Source organism: Triticum dicoccoides, chromosome 1A, assembly GCF_002162155.2.
Source record: "Triticum dicoccoides isolate Atlit2015 ecotype Zavitan chromosome 1A, WEW_v2.0, whole genome shotgun sequence".
NCBI classification, from domain to species: domain Eukaryota; kingdom Viridiplantae; phylum Streptophyta; class Magnoliopsida; order Poales; family Poaceae; genus Triticum; species Triticum dicoccoides.
Window position 1 is genome coordinate 456,325,086 of NC_041380.1, and position 20,490 is coordinate 456,345,575.

General features: G+C 40.6%; 1 protein-coding gene and 1 long non-coding RNA gene across 7 annotated transcripts; one reads left to right on the forward strand and one right to left on the reverse strand.

Moving 5' to 3' along the window:
- Window positions 1-371: 371 nt before the first annotated feature.
- LOC119301229 lies at window positions 372-4,069 on the reverse strand. Its single transcript, XR_005146995.1, has 5 exons — window positions 3,935-4,069; window positions 3,755-3,840; window positions 3,072-3,156; window positions 2,874-2,980; window positions 372-1,560 (listed from the first exon to the last, which is right to left on the reverse strand). It is a non-coding gene; the product is annotated as an uncharacterized LOC119301229 (long non-coding RNA).
- Window positions 4,070-4,894: 825 nt separating this feature from the next.
- Window positions 4,895-10,575, forward strand: LOC119278592 (nodulation protein H-like). Of its 6 annotated transcripts, none has more exons than XM_037559931.1 (9): window positions 4,895-5,634; window positions 5,751-5,845; window positions 6,131-6,329; window positions 8,404-8,510; window positions 8,603-8,847; window positions 9,000-9,258; window positions 9,441-9,620; window positions 9,723-9,878; window positions 10,160-10,321. In XM_037559931.1, the coding sequence occupies exons 4-9, from the start codon at window positions 8,493-8,495 to the stop codon at window positions 10,319-10,321; spliced, it is 1,020 nt and encodes a 339-aa protein (XP_037415828.1). In that variant the 5' UTR covers window positions 4,895-5,634; window positions 5,751-5,845; window positions 6,131-6,329; window positions 8,404-8,492. The 6 variants fall into 6 exon arrangements, with proteins under 6 accessions (XP_037415828.1, XP_037415840.1, XP_037415847.1 ...); XM_037559943.1 differs by having other exon boundaries at window positions 6,249-6,329; XM_037559950.1 differs by having other exon boundaries at window positions 4,895-5,845; window positions 10,160-10,575.
- The last annotated feature ends 9,915 nt before the right edge of the window (window positions 10,576-20,490 follow it).

A 20,490-nucleotide genomic window follows, 5' to 3' on the forward strand; every position in this document is an offset into this window, starting at 1 on the left:
GCGGCATGGCCCACCGCCTCGTCGGGCGTGCATATATCGTGTCGGCAACCGGGCGGCAGCAGCAGTACAGGCTGCCTCGTACCGTGGCGGCAGGGCTCACCTGTCCGACCCCGTTACGTCCCGACACGGAAACATGTTATACGATGTTGGTCGCCTCAATGTGTGGCGGCAGGGCCCGCAATTTTATCCATGGACATGGATACCCGCGGATACCTGACCCGAATGGGTAGGGTTTGAGTACATTTTTACGTCCATGGGCAGAACCCGAACCCGACCCGATTAATCGTGGGTAGGGCATGGATATAATTATGTATCCATGGATATACCCGAACCCGACCCGATAGTATGACATGCGTGGCAAAATTCGATGATCCCCACTATCCCATCTTTCAATGTATTTTTCCTTTATAAAAAGTAAAAAAGAAACTATGCGATCCCTCCCCAGTTCTCATCGTAACTTCTCTGCCTCTTCTCATTCTTCTATATCCTCGGTAAATGACTCGCAATTAAGCGTCATCTCCATCACCTCGACTTCCTCCTCCCGCAGCCCTAGATGCCGCTAGACTTTACCTCTCTACATATGGTGGTACATGTGCTTGCTTGACATTGTGTTATGCCATTTTATGAGAAATCGAGATCGAGAAATGATGTTGTGTTATTGCTATGTCATTCTACGAGGACAGAGAATTGTGTACTTAGGTTTATTTGATGTTATGTCATTATGAGAATCGGAGAGCTTTGTTGGTGATGTTCACTTGTCCTATGTCATTTTGTGAGAATTTAAGAGCTTATTTGATGTTATGCACTTGTGCTTTGTCATTTTGTGAGAATTTGAGAGCTTATGTGAATGTTGTGCTACTTCTTATGTATATGTGTTGCGACAACCCGATGGTTATCCATACCCGATGGATATTCGTCGGGTTTGGACATGGACATAATTTTTCGCCCATGGATTTTTTTTTGTGGATGGGCACATAATGTTTTCAACCCGAGCCGAACCCGATCCATTGCCATCCTTAGCGGCAGGTGTCACGTGTCGTCTGCCACGCTTGCCGCCACGACCGAGGGTCTCTTTTGTCAATTTCATCTACAGGTAGTCCTTTTTGACAATTGTGTTGGGCACCTGTCCTTTTCGACAAAAAAATCATTTGATCGAAAGATCCAGGTTGGAAAAGGCACATTTCTTTGACAAGCACAAGTAATGGAAGGAACCAAAGGTCCAGATTAGGAGGACAGCGTTACAAGGTAGAAGCACATGCCATGGAAATATTGGTACTGGTTGTAAAGTCCACATATCAGTATGTGATGTCGATGAATGATGTTGTATCTTGTTCCTTTGTACGTCTAATTTTATGATGGTGAATTGATGGATGTTGACTATTGGACAAGTGATGCCATTTATTTTAGATTGTTAATTCCTAATGAATAATGCGAAATTTTGTCTCGGATAAAAGTGACTTTACCTCCCAATTTGGTGATCATGGACTCCCTTATACTTATGGAACGTATTATCACTATATTGTCAAAATAGATGGGTGCAACAACGCCGCCATCATTAATCTATATTTACATTTCAAATAATTAGTAACCGAATATTTTATTATTAGCTGATTAAAACTTTAAATATAATAAAAGGGAAGAACATTTTTATATCCATATTTACATTTGAAATAACTAGCACATATGCCTGTGTGTTGCAACGGGGGAAAATAATATGCATTTAAAGCTAATTAGAATTATATGTGCAAGTAAAACTCTGTGTGCACGTGAAAAAGGAACATTTAGCTTTTCGGTTTCGCTAGGTTTGAAGTGATCAATCTGTGTTTTTTTTACATTCATTGATCGCATTTAAGAGTTTTGTTACGGTACGCCAGAGAAGACCCATGAATTATTCAATCTACTTTTCCTTTCAATCGAGGAGATTTTAAGGTATGAAGTTTTTGAATATTTTAGAAAACATGAACCATATTTAAAATCCTAAAGATGCTCTTGAAAACCATGTACACTTTCAGAAAAAATGCGAACAATATTTGAAACAGAAACATCTTTAAAAATTCACAAACATTTTTTAAAAACACCAATATTTAAAAATTCAAAAACATTTTTAGAAAACACCAAATGTTATTATAAAAACATGGAAATTATTTGAATTTGTGATTTTTTTAAAATACGAACATTTGTTGACAATTCATAATATTTTTCGAAAATGTGTATCTTTTATACGCGAACATTATTTTGAATTGTGAAAAATTCACTAAACCAAGATTATTTTTTGAATTTGGAATATTTTTAAAATACCATTTTTCTTTAGAAATCTCGAACAATTTTGCAAAACAGTAATTCTTTTCAAAAAATAGGAAACATTTTAGAAATCTCAAACAATTTTATAAAACAGTAATTTATTTTTGGAAAAATGGGAAACTTTTTTCAAGTTCCAAATATTTTTTCAAAATAGCAACAGAATTTTGGAATTCTGAACATTTTCCAAATTTTGATTTTTTTGCTTTTGTAATATCACTCGGTTCGACTCTAAACATAATAATACGATCATAACACTTTAATAAGATACGATTAAAACTTTTAGTATATTTTGATTTTAATAACATTTTCATATCATCCAATAAAAATAGTTTATTACAACTAATGAAATGAGAAAACATTTTAATAACATATTTTCATTAGAAAATAGTCGACTTTTTTTAGTATCATTCGGTTGGACCTTAAACATAATAGTATGATGATAACATTTAAATATCATATGACTAAACAAATAACCGTATTTTTGCTAGAAATATTTGCAGCAGCAGTAACATCATTCACAATAGTAAATCAATATAAAAAATATATACAAAATTACACAGTCTCATTTATACCTCAGCTTCAATTTGGATGTTGTTCCGAATAAAATTAAGCGCCACAATAGTTCAAAAAAAATCCGTCAGCATGAACATATCACCAGTAATATATCAATGGAGTCAACCTATTATCACATGAACATAAATATTAGACACGGATTTTTTTTTTGCTATCAAAAGCATCAAAATGGCACTTTGCATGTATGTGATCATCACCTCAAAAGGGACATCAAAGATCGAAACACAATTTCTTCAATCACACCATCTCCTCATTGTTTGCTACTCAGATGATATTTTTTACCTAATTACATACATCATTAAGGATATTAGCATCTAATCTTAATATACAAAACTTAGATTATTGCGACATAAAAAAATAGACCTACGGTTTCCTGACTATAAAAGTTATTAATAAACATACCACATGAAATAGCATCACATTTAATCATGCAATGACCAATTACAGTACAAACTTTTTCTTAATTAGCATATTAAGAACTTTTCGCATGTCAAACTAAATTAATGCATTTGAAAGGCCTAACGTGATCTACAATCCCGTCAAATATTTGTTGTCCAAGTTTTGGCTCTAACCCAACCTAAACGTTCAACAGAAGTACTAATTACGACTTAATGACAAAAGTAACAACATCTTGCTTGTCAAAAAAATTACTAGTAATGGATACAACTAACATTGATCTACAACATCTTCAACTTACTCATGTGAAAAGAATGGCTATAAATGCAACATACATTACTCCACACAAAAAATGCAACATACATCATCTGAAAACTTTTCTAACTTCTAAGCAGTAAACATCACATAGATAATGATGGGCTAAAAGACTAACTAATTTCCACCGTGCATGCACAAGCAAATCCATGTATTGCAAAGCTTGTACCTTGATCTCCAACTTCGTAGTTCACTTCGCACGGCAAATCCTACTCCATAAGCTCCAAATGACTCCACAAAGTGATGAAATCATGCCTAAAACAACAGAGAATACATACTTAGAAACTAATCAAACAGAACAAAAACATCATGCATGTGAACGAAACCAACAAAAATGAATAGATCTTACCTTGATCTATCTTTTCTTCAACTAATACTTCTTCTGAATCGGCCTTCAAATCGCTCAAAATCATGATCAAAGAAGCTATTTGAGCTGTTTTTCTCAGTGTACTAGGGAAAGTAAAGAGCAGAGACGAGAGGAGTGAGCGGGCGGCTGCGCAAAATGAGGCACTTCCTGCCTCATATAAAGAAACGAACGTCGTGTATTATCTCCCGCAAAAAAAACGTCATGTATTATGAGAGAAGTGTCGGCACAACTGGACAAAAGCCACCAACCGACAGCTCGCAGTGCTGTCGCGTCGCGCCCAGCAGAAACAATGCTGCCGCCTCATTGTGTGGCGGCAGGGCCCACATGCAGAGCACCGTCCCGTTGCAGTTGGTTGCTTAGAGCATCTACAAACGGGCTTCTCAAATTAACTAGATGGACACAGGAATCACTGATCGGATAGAAGAGAGAAACAAAAAATTAATCCAATCAAACCTCTCAAAGTCTTTTTAAATGCCCCTTATATTTATTTCATATATGAAATGAGTATGAAAAGTGCCCAAACATGTCTGGTCACTGGACCTGCGTAGTCACACAAAATTAGGCCCACCACAAAGCATTTATTTATTATTATCTTTTTCTATCTCTTCTTCTCCATTGATCATATGTATGTGATCCGATATACTCCATTCGTTTCTAAATATTTGTTTTTCTAGACATTTTAAATGATTACTACATACGGATGTATATAGACATATTTTAAAGCGTAGATTCATTCATTTTGCTTCGTATGTAGTCACTTGATGAAATGTCTAGAAAGACAAGTATTTAGAAACGAAGTGAGTACAAGAAAAAAATGAAAGACACGGCTTGTAAACAGAAAAATAGAGAGTTAAAATGGACACGCACTAACGGGCCAAATTTGTTCAGTCCGGATGCCCTTAAAACAGAGTAGAGAGAGCCAGGAGAAGGAGATCACGGGCAGTGTCGGCAGAAATGGCCAAACTTCACCAACCGACAACCAGAGTGAGCGGTCGCGTCGCGCGCAGCAGGAACAGTCGCTGCCGCCTCAGGGCGTGGCGGCCGGGCCCACATAACCCTGCTCCGCTCCGTTGCGAAACGCGCGCGGACGAAAAATCTGGTGGCCAGGCGGGTGGCATCGCGGCGATGGCGTGCCGCCGGTGGATCTCTTGTGCCGGGAAGCGGAGGAGGGAGCCGCGGTGCGAGGCGCCGCCGGCCGCGACAGCTTCCCCACCTCCTCGCACCGCCGCCGGGATCCGTGGCGCCCGGTTCTTCGTCGCCGCGTACCGTAGTGCGCCGTCACCGGGATCCTTCTCCTCCTCAACACCGCCGCCGGGGTCTTGCTCCTCTTCCCGGCCGCCGGCTCCCCGCCAGAGCACGATTAGACCTGATGACTCACTACCTCGACCCTCTTTTTCATGATTTTGTCTTGTTCTTGTTGATTGTGATCATCAGCTTCAGCAATTAGTAATGCAGCAGGCTAACGTGTGTGATGAATACATTTTGCGGGGTAGCAGGCCACTTCGTGTGATGTTTCTGGTGCAATGTATGCTGCAAATCTGTGTGTGCAATGTACAAGTTGTGTTATGTGCAAATTCAGAGGAGATTACTACCGTATCTAGCTCTGAAATACAGGAGATTAGCAACACTTATATATTCAATGTGAATACTCAGAATTAGAGTTGATCATGGTCACTTTTTTTGTAAGCATCCTTATATAGATTTGTAGTATGCCCAAGAAATTTTCATGTTAAAATCAATGGGGATGCTTTTTTTTCTATTCGGAAGATTTCTGAACCCTCAGTTTTCTTTGTGACAGGTGGGATGTATAACATATTAAGATCAGACTTGGATATGAAAAGAATATGCAGTGTTGCCCGAATAAACTTCTTCAGCTGTGGGATGCTACCATAGGTATGAGGTATCTGTGTAACGGGATGCCCGTGCGTTGCACGGAACAATAAACTTACACATATAGACATTGATCAAATATTTTTGCTATATATTCTTTAATGGTGTATAAGATATGAGTTGCCCTATTTTTTCAAGAGTTCATTAGTTGGGTATGACCATGAGACTCTAAAGACATGATACATGGTCTTCCGCAGTTTATATTTTGCCTCATGTCGTATGTCCATTGAAAAGTTTTATTCGTTAGTATATTAATAACGTAAATATTTGTGTGATTAAAAATCGCAGCGTATTCCTTTGAAAGATGTGAGAAATATATTTGGATTGGGGAAGCACAAAGCAGAAGTAATCATCTCGTCATATAGAAAGGGGCTTGCAAAATCCTTTAATATTGATTTCGCTGCAGCTCCTAGGAAAGCACTGTTCCTCCAAAATCTCTGCGATGAGTTACAGTTTGATCCTGAGCTTACTAGCAAGATGCATGAAGGTACCACCCTGACACTTGTTTTTTTATTGCATAATTAATTTACAACATTGCTTTATTAGCTACAATTTGATCTTGCTCCTGCTAGCAAGATGCGTACCATATAAACTACAGCTTGAAGGTTATAATCCTTTTTTTAGATTGAAGGTTATATAATCCTGCAGTGTGAAAGTTGCAATTTTCTGTCCAAGTCTCTTCTGTGCATATGTTCTGCTATGTCTTTCAGATCCTAAAACTGTCAAATTAGTTATTGTTATACATATCGAATGGCATTACCGCGTCCGATGCTCCTATGTACTCTTTTCCATTTACTGGTTGCAAACTTCATTTGTGTTCTAACTATATGTATTTGGCTATCAAACTATTTTACCATTATCTGCTTTTGTTCCTGCAAAAGTTGTTTCGGTTGCATATAGTTGTGTCGTTTTCATGTTAATTGGAAATTTATAATAAATGTGTTATTTGCTTGGAGAAAATTTGTGGGTTAATTCTCAAAAGGCGTTAAGTTTCCATCCATGTTGGTACTGATCAATCCGTCCCTCTAAAAACAGGGTAACCTCTTTTGTGTGCTTCATATATGCTATTTACATGGCATATCGCCAAGCACTGTTAACATGTTTTATTCAATGGGTGTGCAAAACATTGATGTTCGTTGTTCCTCGAATGAATGAATATTTCTACTCATGGCTTTCTATTCCCGTTGCAAAGCATGGGCATTTAGCTAGTAGATGTGAATGGTCACAAGGTGGTGTACGTGGTAAGTAACCAAAAAGGAAATAAACAGTTTAGGTTTGTTGATTCAATCATGTGCCAATCCAATGAGGATTGAGTGTAAAAAAATGATAGATGTAAATGAGATGGCAGTGGCATATAGCCATCGATTGGCTATACTATTAAAACTATCATAAAACTGTTTGACAAATAAAATACACATTTGAAAATAAATTGAACGTATGCATGGAGATAAACTTGTTTGTCACTCATCATTGAGGTGATCGTACTAAAAAAGCAACGCTTTGGGCGTGCTCAATTTTCTTAGATAATTTATAAATTTAGTCTTCAGTTGTGTCATATGAAGCGCTCATACTATACGAGTGTTTGTGCGGTTGGTGTTTCACACAATTTAGGAGGCATGCGTTTGTCTCTCTCACACACAGATAGCGCGGTAGGTGATTTCCCCTGAAATTGCGTCATAGTACCACCCGTCCATATGGTCTCTCTTTCTCTGCACACTGGCAGTCCCAGTTACACACATAGCCATTTCCGTTTGGCTGCTTCCAAACTGTCATATCTGCTGCTCCACTGACACTTCCCTTCCTCTGCGCTTTCTTTTCTCTCTAGTCTAGTAGTTCCAAGCAAGCAAACTCGGCAACGCTCTCTCACACTCTTTCTCTCCCTCCGGATTCCAAGCCACCTTCTCCTCCAATTCTGAGAGCAGAACCGACAGACAAGATTATATCTTCCGCCAGCCGCACTGGAAGCAGAGTCATCGGTCATCAGGTAAAACAAGTGAAGTCATACTTCATTGATGAGGTTCTCGCCTGTCTTGCGGTTGATCGAGCATTCTGTCCAATTCTTGGCACAAGAATTCAGCAGTTACTGCCGTGTGTTGCGTCTAGCCGTTTGCTGCTGCTGCTGCTGCTGTTGTTGTTGCTGCTGCTGCTGTTGCTGCTCTTTTTGTTCTCCTGCTGAGCAGCTTGTACTTGTAAATGAAAATGATGCTCCTGCTTAGGTTGTTGCTTGCGCAATCAAGCCTGCACTGATTATTCTTCAACAATATAGGCAAATCATTCACAATCAATCAATGGTACAGCGTCACCCACGATTTTCTTAGTGTACTTTGCTCTTTTTGTCCTAAATCATCATATGACTCTTTCCGATTGTTGTAAGCAGAAAGTGTTCGAGAGAAAAAGTGTTGTCAGCAGAAACATGTTTTCTAATGCCGTAACAATTAGGGGCCATAAAAAGATCATTGCACTAGTAGTTCCTTTCATTTGCTAGAAATAAACATCTAAAACCGCAATATCTGTATATCTAGCTGAAGACCTAACTTACTAATCCTGTGAATGACCTGCAGTGCAGTGGCGTCAGCCGTGTTCTCAATGAGGACGAAGACTTCTTGGCGCAAATGTGGAAACCAATTAACATTCAGTTGATGCAGCATAAATGTTGCAAGCAAAAATGGTAACATAACGGGAATATATTTCATTTTTTTGCTCGACCTGTTCATTTTTTGCATCATGTGATCACTGAATTTCATATGTACATATTTGCAGATCGTGTACTCATCTAAAAGCTCAAAGGGAACGTTGTTTCCTGTACGATCAATGCTTGTCTTCTTCATTGCACTATTTGGTTTGTATGCCTGCTACTTCTCCTTCACTCAAATAGCCTTAGAAAATGAAGAAGAAGAAATGAACGGAGCAGAAGAACGAACAAACGTTCTATGCAAAAGACCTTCAGAAATTCCATATGATCAGATGCAGTATGTGCACTTTCCAAGACCTATGAGTTACGACAGGTAACTTTTGTCGTAAAACTTCCTCTGTACACAGACAGATTGCCTCGCTTCTGTACCTGACCCTGTTTTTGTAGAGCAATGCAGTGCATATTTACATGTTGTGTTTTCTGTTTTTGACTCTTTCTGATCCATTCATGTTGTTAAAATCGTAGGGGAGAATGCGCATGTACCCCGGTCCGTTTCCTCGTCATTATATCTATGCAAAGATCAGGCAGTGGGTGGTTTGAGACTCTGCTCAACAGCCACCCCAATGTGAGCTCAAATGGTGAAATCTTCTCGGTGAGGGAGCGCAGAGAGGATATTGCGTCGATCTTGTGGACTCTTGACAAGCTGTATGATTTGGATTGGCGCACCAGCGCAGCAAAAAATGAATGCACGGCTGCATTTGGATTGAAGTGGATGCTAAATCAGGTACACCATCATTCAGTTATTTAACAGCTATCTTATACTGCTGTTGCTATTAAACCGACAAAGTTTAGGTGCAAATATATATATAGATTGCCAAACAAAAGTAGTTTTAGGTAGAATGATTGTAGTAATAGATAGAGTATAAAATAGGGAGTTTATGAATTGGTGCGTGCATGTGTTTGCAGGGTCTTATGGATTATCCAGATGAGATTGTGGATTATTTGATCAAAAAGGGTGTGATGGTGATATTTCTCTTCAGGAGGAATACATTAAGGAGGCTCGTCTCTGTGTTAGCGAACGACCATGACAAAAAGGAGAAGCAGTTGAACGGCACCCACAAAGCGCATGTGCACTCACAAGAGGAGGTGACTCTCGCATGCAATCATCTCAGATCCATTCATCTGTTCTTGTTGCCTAGAGTGAAAGAAGAGAGTAAAGCTCTTGTCCATTATGTGGTGTGCATGCAGGCTGAGATCCTAGCGAGGTTCAAACCGGAGGTGGACGTGTCATCTCTGATCCCAAGCATGAGAAGCGCGGAGCAGTCCATGGACGCCTGCCTGCGCCGCTTCCGCGCCACGCGCCACATGATCCTCTACTACGAGGACTTAATCCGCGACAACAATGTAAGCTCCCCGGCCATATCAATCATATCATATCATATACTCCCTTCATTTCAAAATATAGTGTGCCCGCGCTTCCTGAGGTCCAACTTTGACCATAAATTTAACCAACGAATTCACTGGTATAACTTTTGCTCCCGCCGCAGTCGGTCTCGTTGGTTAAATTTATGGTCAAAGTTGAAGCACGGGAATAGAGGAAGCACTATAATTTGGAATGAAGGGAGTATCATCCATCGGGGTAAGTGGGTGACGAAGCATTGTTGTTGGAATGGTTTGGTTTGCAGGCGCTGTCTCGGGTGCAGGAGTTCCTGGGGCTCCCGGTGAGGAGGCTGTCCAGCAGGCACGTCAAGATCCACACCAGCCCACTCCCGGACCTGGTGGACAACTGGGAGGACGTGAGACGCACGCTCAAGCCCACGTTGTTTGCTCGTTTCCTTGACGGCTGAAGACTACTAGTAGACAGAACATGTCGATTCATCTGTTTTTGCTACGGCAGGCCCTTCTGTTTTCTTTTCTTTCGTGGGACTGCACAATGGGGTTGGAAGTTGTTGTTCAGCTGTTTTCCTTCTCAAAGGTAGGTGTAGCATTCTTGTGCAAAGGATGAAGCAAATATCATGAGACTGAATAAGTTTGCTTTTCAGATAACGGAGTAGTGCCCAGATAATAAAGTATTCAAAAGTCAAAACTATTGATTGTTTCAGGAATGAATGATACTAGCAAAAAAAAAAGACTTGCACAGATTCTCATCTACAGGTAAATATTACCTCCGTCCCAAATTACTTGTCTTAGATTTGTCTAGATACGGATGTAATTTGGGTGGATGCAGTAGGCAACTGTTTTTGCTCTGAATCTGATCAGGTACGTTGGCAATCCATGTCCCAATTCACACAATGTTCAGTTATTTAGCTCGAAATCATTAATAGCTCATTTTGATGAATTTTATCGTGTCATTCATTTTAGCCAATCAAAAGCTACTTCAAGTTACAAACACCCACCTGTCAGGAAAAAGAAAGATCACAAATATCCACTATAAATGAATAAAAGGCCACCAAGGTTTTTAAGTTTTAGACCTGACATTGGTGTTCTTTTTTCCTGGATTTATTTGAGGCTCTTCGACGATGTTTGTTTCAGTGGGAGACGATGTTTCCGTCATGTGTAATGACTTCATCAATCTTAAAATGTGTTGGCTCAATCTCTCGAATATGTTTATAGGGATATGTATGTATGTGCTCATAGGTATGAGTATATGTGTTTGTGTGTATGAGTATATGCACCGGTGGAAAATCAACTTCCTCTTACCATGTGCCTGTTGTGTGCTACTCCTACATTAGGTGTGGCTTCTTCTCTTTTTTTACAATAACCAGACTTTATTCCTCAAATAATACAAGAATTGAAAAATGAAGTCAAGGAAGTAAGAATCCCAAAAGGCTGAAGATCTGTTACTAAAAGCATGTTTAGCTAAACTACTCCAATAGAAGATGCAAATTTGAAGGTGTAAAACAGGAGATGTAAATTTGCATCTCTAAAAAGTGCCTTTTGCATCTCCAAAAGTGCCAACTCCAACAGAAGATGTATATTGACGATGTAAAAGAGCAACTCCAATAGAAGATGCAAATGGAGATGTAAAACTATACTTCAACTACTATTTCATTTGAAATCTATACTTCAAACATAACAAATTCAACTGCTACTTCATTTCAAACATAATTAAACATAGTTCTAATTAATAAAAACATAGCAAACTCAACTACTACTAGTAACTTGATGAATGTAGTAGCTCGAACGAGTAGTAGTTGTCCTTTAATTTATGTTTTTAATTAGAACTATGTTTAGTTATTATGCTGAAATGAAGTAGTAGTTGAATTTGCTATGTTTGAATTATATGTTTCAAATGAAGTGCTAGTTGAAGTATAGTTTTACATTTTCATTTACACCATCTATTGGAGTTGTTGTTTTACATCTCCAATATATATCTTCTGTTGGAGTTGCCTCTTTTTAAAGATGTAAAAAACACTTTTTGAAGATGTAAATTTTTACATCTCCTGTTTTACATCTTCAAATTTACATCTTCTATTGAAAATGCTCTTAGGTGTGGCTTTGCACGGCTCAAGGTAGTATTGTTGTTTTGAAAGTATGAGACTGCCTCAGTCCAATTAAATCGACTCTATTCCCTCAAATTCACTTTAAAGCAGTATAGTTGCAGCTTCACAGTTAAGCAATTTATTATGTTTGTTTTTCAACTGGCTTCAAGAATAGAATTTGTTTTGGTGGGAAAGGTCTAGGTTGCGTGACATAGGAAAAATCGAATGGATATCCATTTACTGGTGACACTGATGGTTAATTTTCCCCAACTTCACCAACGTTGTGTTTGGATCTCCCAATTGGGGCCCTTGAATTGGATTTCGTATTGATAAACTTTCAATTCACCTGTTTGGCTGGACACTGAATTGGCAGTCTGTATTGAAACCAAATTTCAGGCTGAAATTACTCCCACGGGAAGTGCCCATCCGCAATACAGAGGTCTATTGCTCCGAATTGCTCTAAAACGAGAAATCCCGCAAAACATACAGCTTCGGCCCTCACGCCCCTTTTTGTTTCCCACGCTCGAACAGATAAGGAGAAAACGCAGAGCGGCCGACGCCCCATTCGCTGCCGCCCGGATCGTGCCTCCCGCTTCCGGCATAGTCCCTAGATGCGTCGGCGTCGTTCGTCTGGCTGGATGAATGGCCGCCCCATGGCATGCTCTGAACCCTCAATCTCTCAATCTCTCTTGTAGGTGATGGTCGTACATCAACCAGAGCATCACTAGTACAGCCGCCCCATGGCACTCCCTGCCTTTGTCCTAAAATATCTCTGGTTATCTCACTGAACCAGAGATAGTTGTATGTCCGGTTTCATATGTGTATGGACGAATTTGATGTTTCATGTGTATGGTCAGATTCATCATATGTGTAAGTGCATCTAGTGCCCCTTAGTGATTTTGGTGTATTGAAGACTTATAGGTTAAGGGACTGATGTGTTTGTGAGTGTACACAGGTCTATAAGTCTATGAGGAATTTGATATTTACAGAGAAAGTCGACCCCTAAAAATGAAGTTCTTCGATTGAAGACTTTGGATTTCTGAAGACTTTTTAAAGACTTTGAAAGTGAAGAAATTGGTGTAATCCTGAAGACTTGGTATTCATTCGAAGAACATGAAGCATGAAGACTTTTGTTTTCTTAGTTTCTTTTTCTCTTTCTTGAGTCATAGAAAACACCGTACTGTTAAAGGGGGTCGAAGAAATACTAAGGAAAAATTTCCATGTGATGCTCAACTCAAATCCTACACCTACCAATCCCTTCGAGTGAAGCCATTGGAAATCTCATACAGTTCAGTCATATTCTTCAGTGACAGAGACGAAATTCTTCTGGTCTCCGAGGAATTTGTTCTGACTGAGGAGTTAGGAATTCGCCAGTGTGGATTGCCTACACGATGAGGAACATGATAGCCCTGAGGAATTTGATACTTAAAATTCCGACCGTTGATGTGCTATGCGCCAGCTGTCCCAAAATATCTACCCACCTAACGGTCATATCATTGAAGGGCATTTATGTCTTATCATGTCGGGCTGCTCCCTAGACTATAAATAGTCGCCCCCTACAACCACTAGCTGGTTGGCTGCTCCGAGAGAAACTGACACTTGTCATTTGAGAGCATCCCATCCTCCAAGGACTTTGAGTGAAAATCATCAAGTGAGGAAAACCCAAACCCAAACACCTACAAACCCAAAAGTGATTGAGCATCACTAAAGAGATTGATCATGCGTCGATCCGACGCTTGTTACCTTTGAAGACTGTGCATCTTCCAGACGGTTAGGCGTCATGGTCTAGAGCATCCAAGAGGAAATTATGGATCGCCGAGTGACCAAGTCTGTGAAGGTTTGGAAGTCACCTGAAGACTTACCACGAGTGATTAGGCGAGGTCTGTGTGACCTTAGCTCAAGGGTAATACGGTGAGGACTGAGTGTTCTGGACTGCGTGTTCAGAACTGGGTGTCCGGGACTGTGTGTCCTCGGGTTTAAATACCTAGCCGCCCTAACCAGACGTACAACTGTCACAACAGTTGGAACTGGTCTACCAAATCATTGTCTTCACCAAGCTACATGGTTCCATTTCCTCAACCCTTCCATTTCCTCATTTATGTGTTGAGTGCTTGTTCATATCTGTTTGAAGACTTTGACTGAAGACTTCCTCTATTTCCTCAGTTCAATTTCTTCAGTCTGTTTGTCTTATCCTGTGTTATCCTGTGTTTACGCTTTCTGCACTCTGTGCTTGTTTTCATTTCATCATGAAGACCATGCTCATGCACTGTTATGTTTACTTCTGAGTACTTATTCCGCTGCAAGTAGTTCTTCACTCAGGAATTTCCTCACCCGCGAATTCCTCAGTGAAGAATTCATAAAAATCGCCTATTCACCCCCCTCTAGTCGATATAACGCACTTTCAATTGGTATCAGAGCAAGGTACTCCCTTGTTCTGTGTGATTTTGGTTTAACCACCTGGAGTTTTAGTTATGTTGACCACATGAATGAAGACTGTGACTTGCCCCATCTTTGACGGTCGTGATTATCCCAAGTGGAAGGCCATGATGAAGAAGTGCTTCATGGCGATGAACAACGAACTCTGTACCGTCATCGAGATTGGTCTTACTGACCTATGCAAGATGGCGGAGGCTGATGATATTCGCAAATACACACTTCTCAACCTCACGGCGAAGGACATCATCTGCTCCAGCTTGTCACAAAATCAGTTCAGGAACGTTATGCATCTCAGCAATGCAAAACTCATCTGGGACCGACTCTCTGAGGTCTATGAAGGTCATCGATCTCATCGTGATCCCTGGTTTGAAGAATTCGTGGAATCACGCAAGGCTATGACTTTCAATCCAGAGTCATCATCCTCTGCACCATGCCTTATGGCAAAAGGTGCCAAGGTAACTGACTGCTACTCATCTGAGTCAAGTGATGATGAATCTGGTGACGAATTTGGACCTAGTTATGTCAAACTTGCTTCCCTTGCCACTAAACAACAAAGAGCTTTGGAAAAAGTTCAATACATGCTGGATAAAAGTGATGATATGTTGGGTGAAGAAATGGATCAGTAGAAAGCTTTGGCTGATAGTCTTCAGAGACTTCAATCTAAGTTTGACACCCTTCAAGCTCATCATAACACTCTCCTATCTGATCATGAGAAGCTTTCTTATGAATTTCTTCAAAAAAGCAAGATCTTGAGCAGTTAAGAGTGAGTTATGAAGATCTTCAGAAGGAGTGTGATTCATTACTTGCTCAACAGATCAGCGCCACTCAGGATGAATTTGTTCCTCCATGTTTGAAGTGCATTGAACATGAAACTGCTAATTCTTCACCTGAATGCTCAAATACTTCCATTGCTGCAAATTCCTCAACTGCCTCTGCTATCACTAATTCCTCATCTGAGGACATTGCTAGTATCACTGATGATGCAGGGCTGAAGGAATTGTATATGGCAGGCATGTACAAAAGCCTCAAAGGGCATCAGGCTCTTTGTGATGTGCTTAAAAAGCATATCCTTGATAACCCACAAGTATAGGGGATCGCAACAGTTTTCGAGGGTAGAGTATTCAACCCAAATTTATTGATTCGACACAAGGGGAGCCAAAGAATATTCTCAAGTATTAGCAGCTGAGTTGTCAATTCAACCACACCTGGGAACTTAATATCTGCAGCAAAGTATTTAGTAGCAAAGTAATATGATAGTAGTGGTAACGATAGCAAAAGGTAACGATAGCAAAAGTAATGTTTTTGGTATTTTGTAGTGATGATAGCAATAGAAACGGAAAAGTAAATAAGCGAAGAACAATATATGGAAAGCTCGTAGGCAATGGATCGGTGATAGAGAATTATGCCGGATGCGGTTCATCATGTAACAGTCATAACCTAGGGTGACACAGAACTAGCTCCAATTCATCAATGTAATGTAGGCATGTATTCCGAATATAGTCATACGTGCTTATGGAAAAGAACTTGCATGACATCTTTTGTCCTACCCTCCCGTGGCAGCGGGGTCCTAGCGGAAACTAAGGGATATTAAGACCTCCTTTTAATAGAGTACCAGGCCAAAGCATTAACACATAGTGAATACATGAACTCCTCAAACTACGGTCATCACCGGGAGTGGTCCCGATTATTGTCACTTCGGGGTTGCCGGATCATAACACATAGTAGGTGACTATAGACTTGTAAGATAGGATCAAGAACACTCATATATTGATGAAAACATAATAGGTTCAGATCTGAAATCATGGCACTCGGGCCCTAGTGACAAGCATTAAGCATAGCAAAGTCATAGCAACATCAATCTCAGAACATAGTGGATACTAGGGATCAAACCCTAACAAAACTAACTCGATTACATGATAAATCTCATCCAACCCATCACCGTCCAGCAAGCCTACGATGGAATTACTCACGCACGGCGGTGAGCATCATGAAATTGGTGAAGGATGAAGGTTGATGATGATGATGGCGACGGATTCCCCTCTCCGGAGCCCCGAACGGACTCCAGATCAGCCCTCCCGAGAGGTTTTAGGGCTTGGTGGCGGCTCCGTATCGTAAAACGCGATGAATCCTTCTCTCTGATTTTTTTTCTCCCCGAAAGCAAATATATAGAGTTGGGGTTGAGGTCGGAGGAGCTCCAGGGGGGCCACGAGGTAGGGGGCGTGCCCCCCACCCTCGTGGCTAGGGTGTGGCCCCCTGGTCTTCATCTTTTGCAAGGATTTTTTATTATTTCCAAAAGGATGTTCCGTGAAGTTTCAGGTCATTCTGAGAATTTTCGTTTCTGCACATAAATAACACCATGGCAATTCTGCTGAAAACAGCGTCAGTCCGAGTTAGTTCCATTCAAATCATGCAAGTTAGAGTCAGGCAAAAGTGTTTGGAAAAGTAGATACGACGGAGACGTATCAACTCCCCCAAGCTTAAACATTTGCTTATCCTCAAGCAATTCAGTTGATAAACTGAAAGTGATAAAGAAAAACTTTTACAAACTCTATTTACTCTTGTTGTTGTAAATATGTAAAGCCAGCATTCAAGTTTTCAGCAAAGATTATGAACTAACCATATTCATAATAACGCATAGGTCTCATGTTTACTCATATCAATGGCATAATCAACTAGCGAGCAATAATAATAAATCTCGGATGACAACACTTTCTCAAAACAATCATAATATTATATAATAAGATGGTATCTCGCTAGCCCTTTCTGAGACCACAAAACATAAATGCAGAGCACCTTCAAAGATCAAGGACTGACTAGACATTGTAATTCATGGTAAAAGAGATCCAGTCAAGTCATACTCAATGTAAACTAACAGTAATGAATGCAAATGACAGTGGTGCTCTCCAACTGGTGCTTTTTAATGAGAGGATGATGACTCAACATGAAAGTAAATAGATAGGCCCTTCGCAGAGGGAAGCAGGGATTTGTAGAGGTGCCAGAGCTCGGTTTTGAAATAGAGATGAATAATATTTTGAGCGGTATACTTTCATTGTCAACATAACAAGCAAGAGATGGCGATATCTTCCATGCTACACACATTATAGGCGGTTCCCAAACAGAATGGTAAAGTTTATACTCCCCCTCCACCAACAAGCATCAATCCATGGCTTGCTCGAAACAACGAGTGCCTCCAACTAACAAGAGTCCCAGGGGGAGTTTTGTTTGCAATTATTTTGATTTAGTTTGCATAAAGCATGGAATGGGCATCCCGGTGACCAGCCACTTTCTCGTGAGTGAGGAGCGGAGTCCACTCCTCTTGAGAATAACCCGCCTAACATGGAAGATACGGACAACCCTAGTTGATACATGAGCTGTTCGAGCATACAAAACAGGATATTTATTTGAAGGTTTAGAGTTTGGAACATACAAATTTACTTGGAACGGCAGGTAGATACCGTATATAGGTAGGTATGGTGGACTCATATGGCATAACTTTGGGGTTTAGGGGATTGGATGCACAAGCAGTATTCCCTCTTAGTACAGGTGAAGGCTAGAGAAGACTGGGAAGCGACCAGCTAGAGAGCGACAACAGTCATGAACATGCATTAAAATTAATCAACACTGAATGCAAGCATGAGTAGGATATAATTCACCATGAACATAAATATCGTAGAGGCTATGTTGATTTTGTTTCAACTACATGCATGAACATGTCCCAAGTCAAGCCACTCGAATCGTTCAAAGGAGGATACCACCCTATCATACCATATCACAACCATTTTAATAGCATGTTGGCACGCAAGGTAAACCATTATAAGCTCCTAGCTAATCAAGCATGGCACAAGAAACTATGATCTCTAGTTGTCATTGCAAACGTGTTTATTCATAATAGGCTGAATCAGGAATGATGAACTAATCATATTTACAAAAACAAGAGAGGTCGAGTTCATACCAGCTTTTCTCATCTCAGTCGGTCCATCATATATCGTCATAATTGCCTTTCACTTGCACGACCGAACGATGTGGATAATAATAATAGTGTGCGTGCATTGGACTAAGCTGGAATCTGCAAGCATTCAATAAACAGGAGAAGACAAGGCAATATGGGATCTTTTGTCAGATCAACAATAATGCATATAAGAGCCACTTCAACAATTTAATCATGGTCTTCTTCTATCGACCCCCAAAGAAAAGAAAAGAAATAAAACTATTTACACGGGAAAACTCCCAACAAGCAAAAGAAGAACAGGATTTTTTTGGGGGATTTTCTTTTTTAATTACTACTACAAGCATGGAAAGTAAACTAATTGAAAGCTACAACTAATTTTTTTGTTTTTTCTTAAGGTTTATTAAACACGCAAGAAGAAAGCATAAAGAGAGAAAATAAACTAGCATGGATGATATAATGAAAAAGTATAAGCACCAACATCTAGCAATGATTGTGTGGACATGAATATAATATTGGTGAGAAATACATACTCCCCCAAGCTTAGGCTTTTGGCCTAAGTTGGTCTATGGCCATGGCTGGCCTGGCGGATATCCATAGTAATAGTTGGGGTCGTACTGAGATGCAGCGACTATCGCCTCCTGAGCTGCAGCGTGGCGACGAGCAGCCTCCGCCCTCCTCTTGTACTCATCTGCCTCCTCTCTGGTAATAACATATCTTCCTTTTGCCTGATAATCAAAGAAGGCAGGAGCAGGGAGAGTAATACGGACAGCACGGCGTCTGTCAAAGATTAAGCGATACTAGAGAGGTGATTCATTCCTCTCAACAAACTGGTGGTGAACCATAGCATTAAAGTCTAGGTAAGCAGGAGGCAATTCAATATCATCATTACGTATGGTTACACCAAGAAAATCAGCTAAGCGGGTTGCATAAATTCCACCAAAGAAATCTCCATTAAATCTATTATTATGCAACCTACATGCAATAATGACTCCCAAATTATAAGATTTGTCTCCTAACACAGCACTCCTAAGAATACTGAGGTCAGGGACACACATATGACATGCTTCATCTTTACCATTTATACACCTGTCAGGACCCCGACTCAATGCCACATAGGTCTAGCATGTAACACCTCATATCACTTTGCGGCCTCACGCACGGTATTCCCACGGGTGTCGCCTTACCTTTGCCCGGGACCGTTTGCGCCTTTTGGCACACGTATATGACAGTGTCGCTAGCACCCATATGATAAGGAGCCCGGGCTGACATGGCTAGTCGTAAATCCAAAGTGGCACAGACTTACAGGGACAGGCATCCATGACCCAGCATCGAACGTGTCGGTCATCAGCGAGTGAATCCAGGCTGTAGCACTGGGCTAGCAGGACTCCGGTGAACCGGGCTGTAGCGGGCTAACAGGACTCCGGTATTCATCGCGTGACATTTCCCCAAAGGGACAGACACAGGAACGAAGAAGGACACATGCCGGCCAGCCTAAGTGTCCCGGAGCAGTAGCAAGCTACCATGGCTCGGTGGAAACACTAGGAGACATTTCCCGGTAAGAGAGGCTACCAAGGATAAGCAACTAGGTTGTCAGATCCCACACATACCAAGCATTTCAATAACATACACACAATATGCTCGATATATGCAATACAACATGGCATCACAAAATGACTCTACGACTCAAGTAGTTTACTCAATAGGCTCCGAGGAGCGAGGCATTACAAACATGGGTCTCATGACCCAACAATCAGAGCATACAAGTCAAAGCACAAGCGGAAGCTATCATGTCTGAGTACAGACATCTATAAATGAAAAAGGCTGAGAAGCCTGACTATCTATCAGATCCTGCCGAGGGCACAAGATCGTAGCTGAGGTAACAAGCTAAACGTCGAAGTCCAAGCGGAACTACTAGTGAGACTGAAGTCTCTCTGCAAAAACATAAAATAGGCAAACGTGAGTACAAATGTACCCAGCAAGACTTACATCAGAACTAACTATATATGCATCATTATCAACAAAGGGGTGGTGGGGTTTAACTGCAGCAAGCCAGCTTTGACTCGGTGGCTATCCTAAACTACGACTGCAAGCGACTCTTTTGAGGTGGCGCACACGAGTCCACATATTCACCATATCAATACACCACTAT

Excerpts from the sequence above, each read along its gene's own strand:
- LOC119278592 (XM_037559950.1), top strand. Across the intron at positions 8,848-8,999 it reads AGACCTATGAGTTACGACAG|GGGAGAATGCGCATGTACCC; the intron begins GTAACTTTTGTC and ends TTAAAATCGTAG. Across the intron at positions 9,621-9,722 it reads ATGTGCACTCACAAGAGGAG|GCTGAGATCCTAGCGAGGTT; the intron begins GTGACTCTCGCA and ends GTGTGCATGCAG.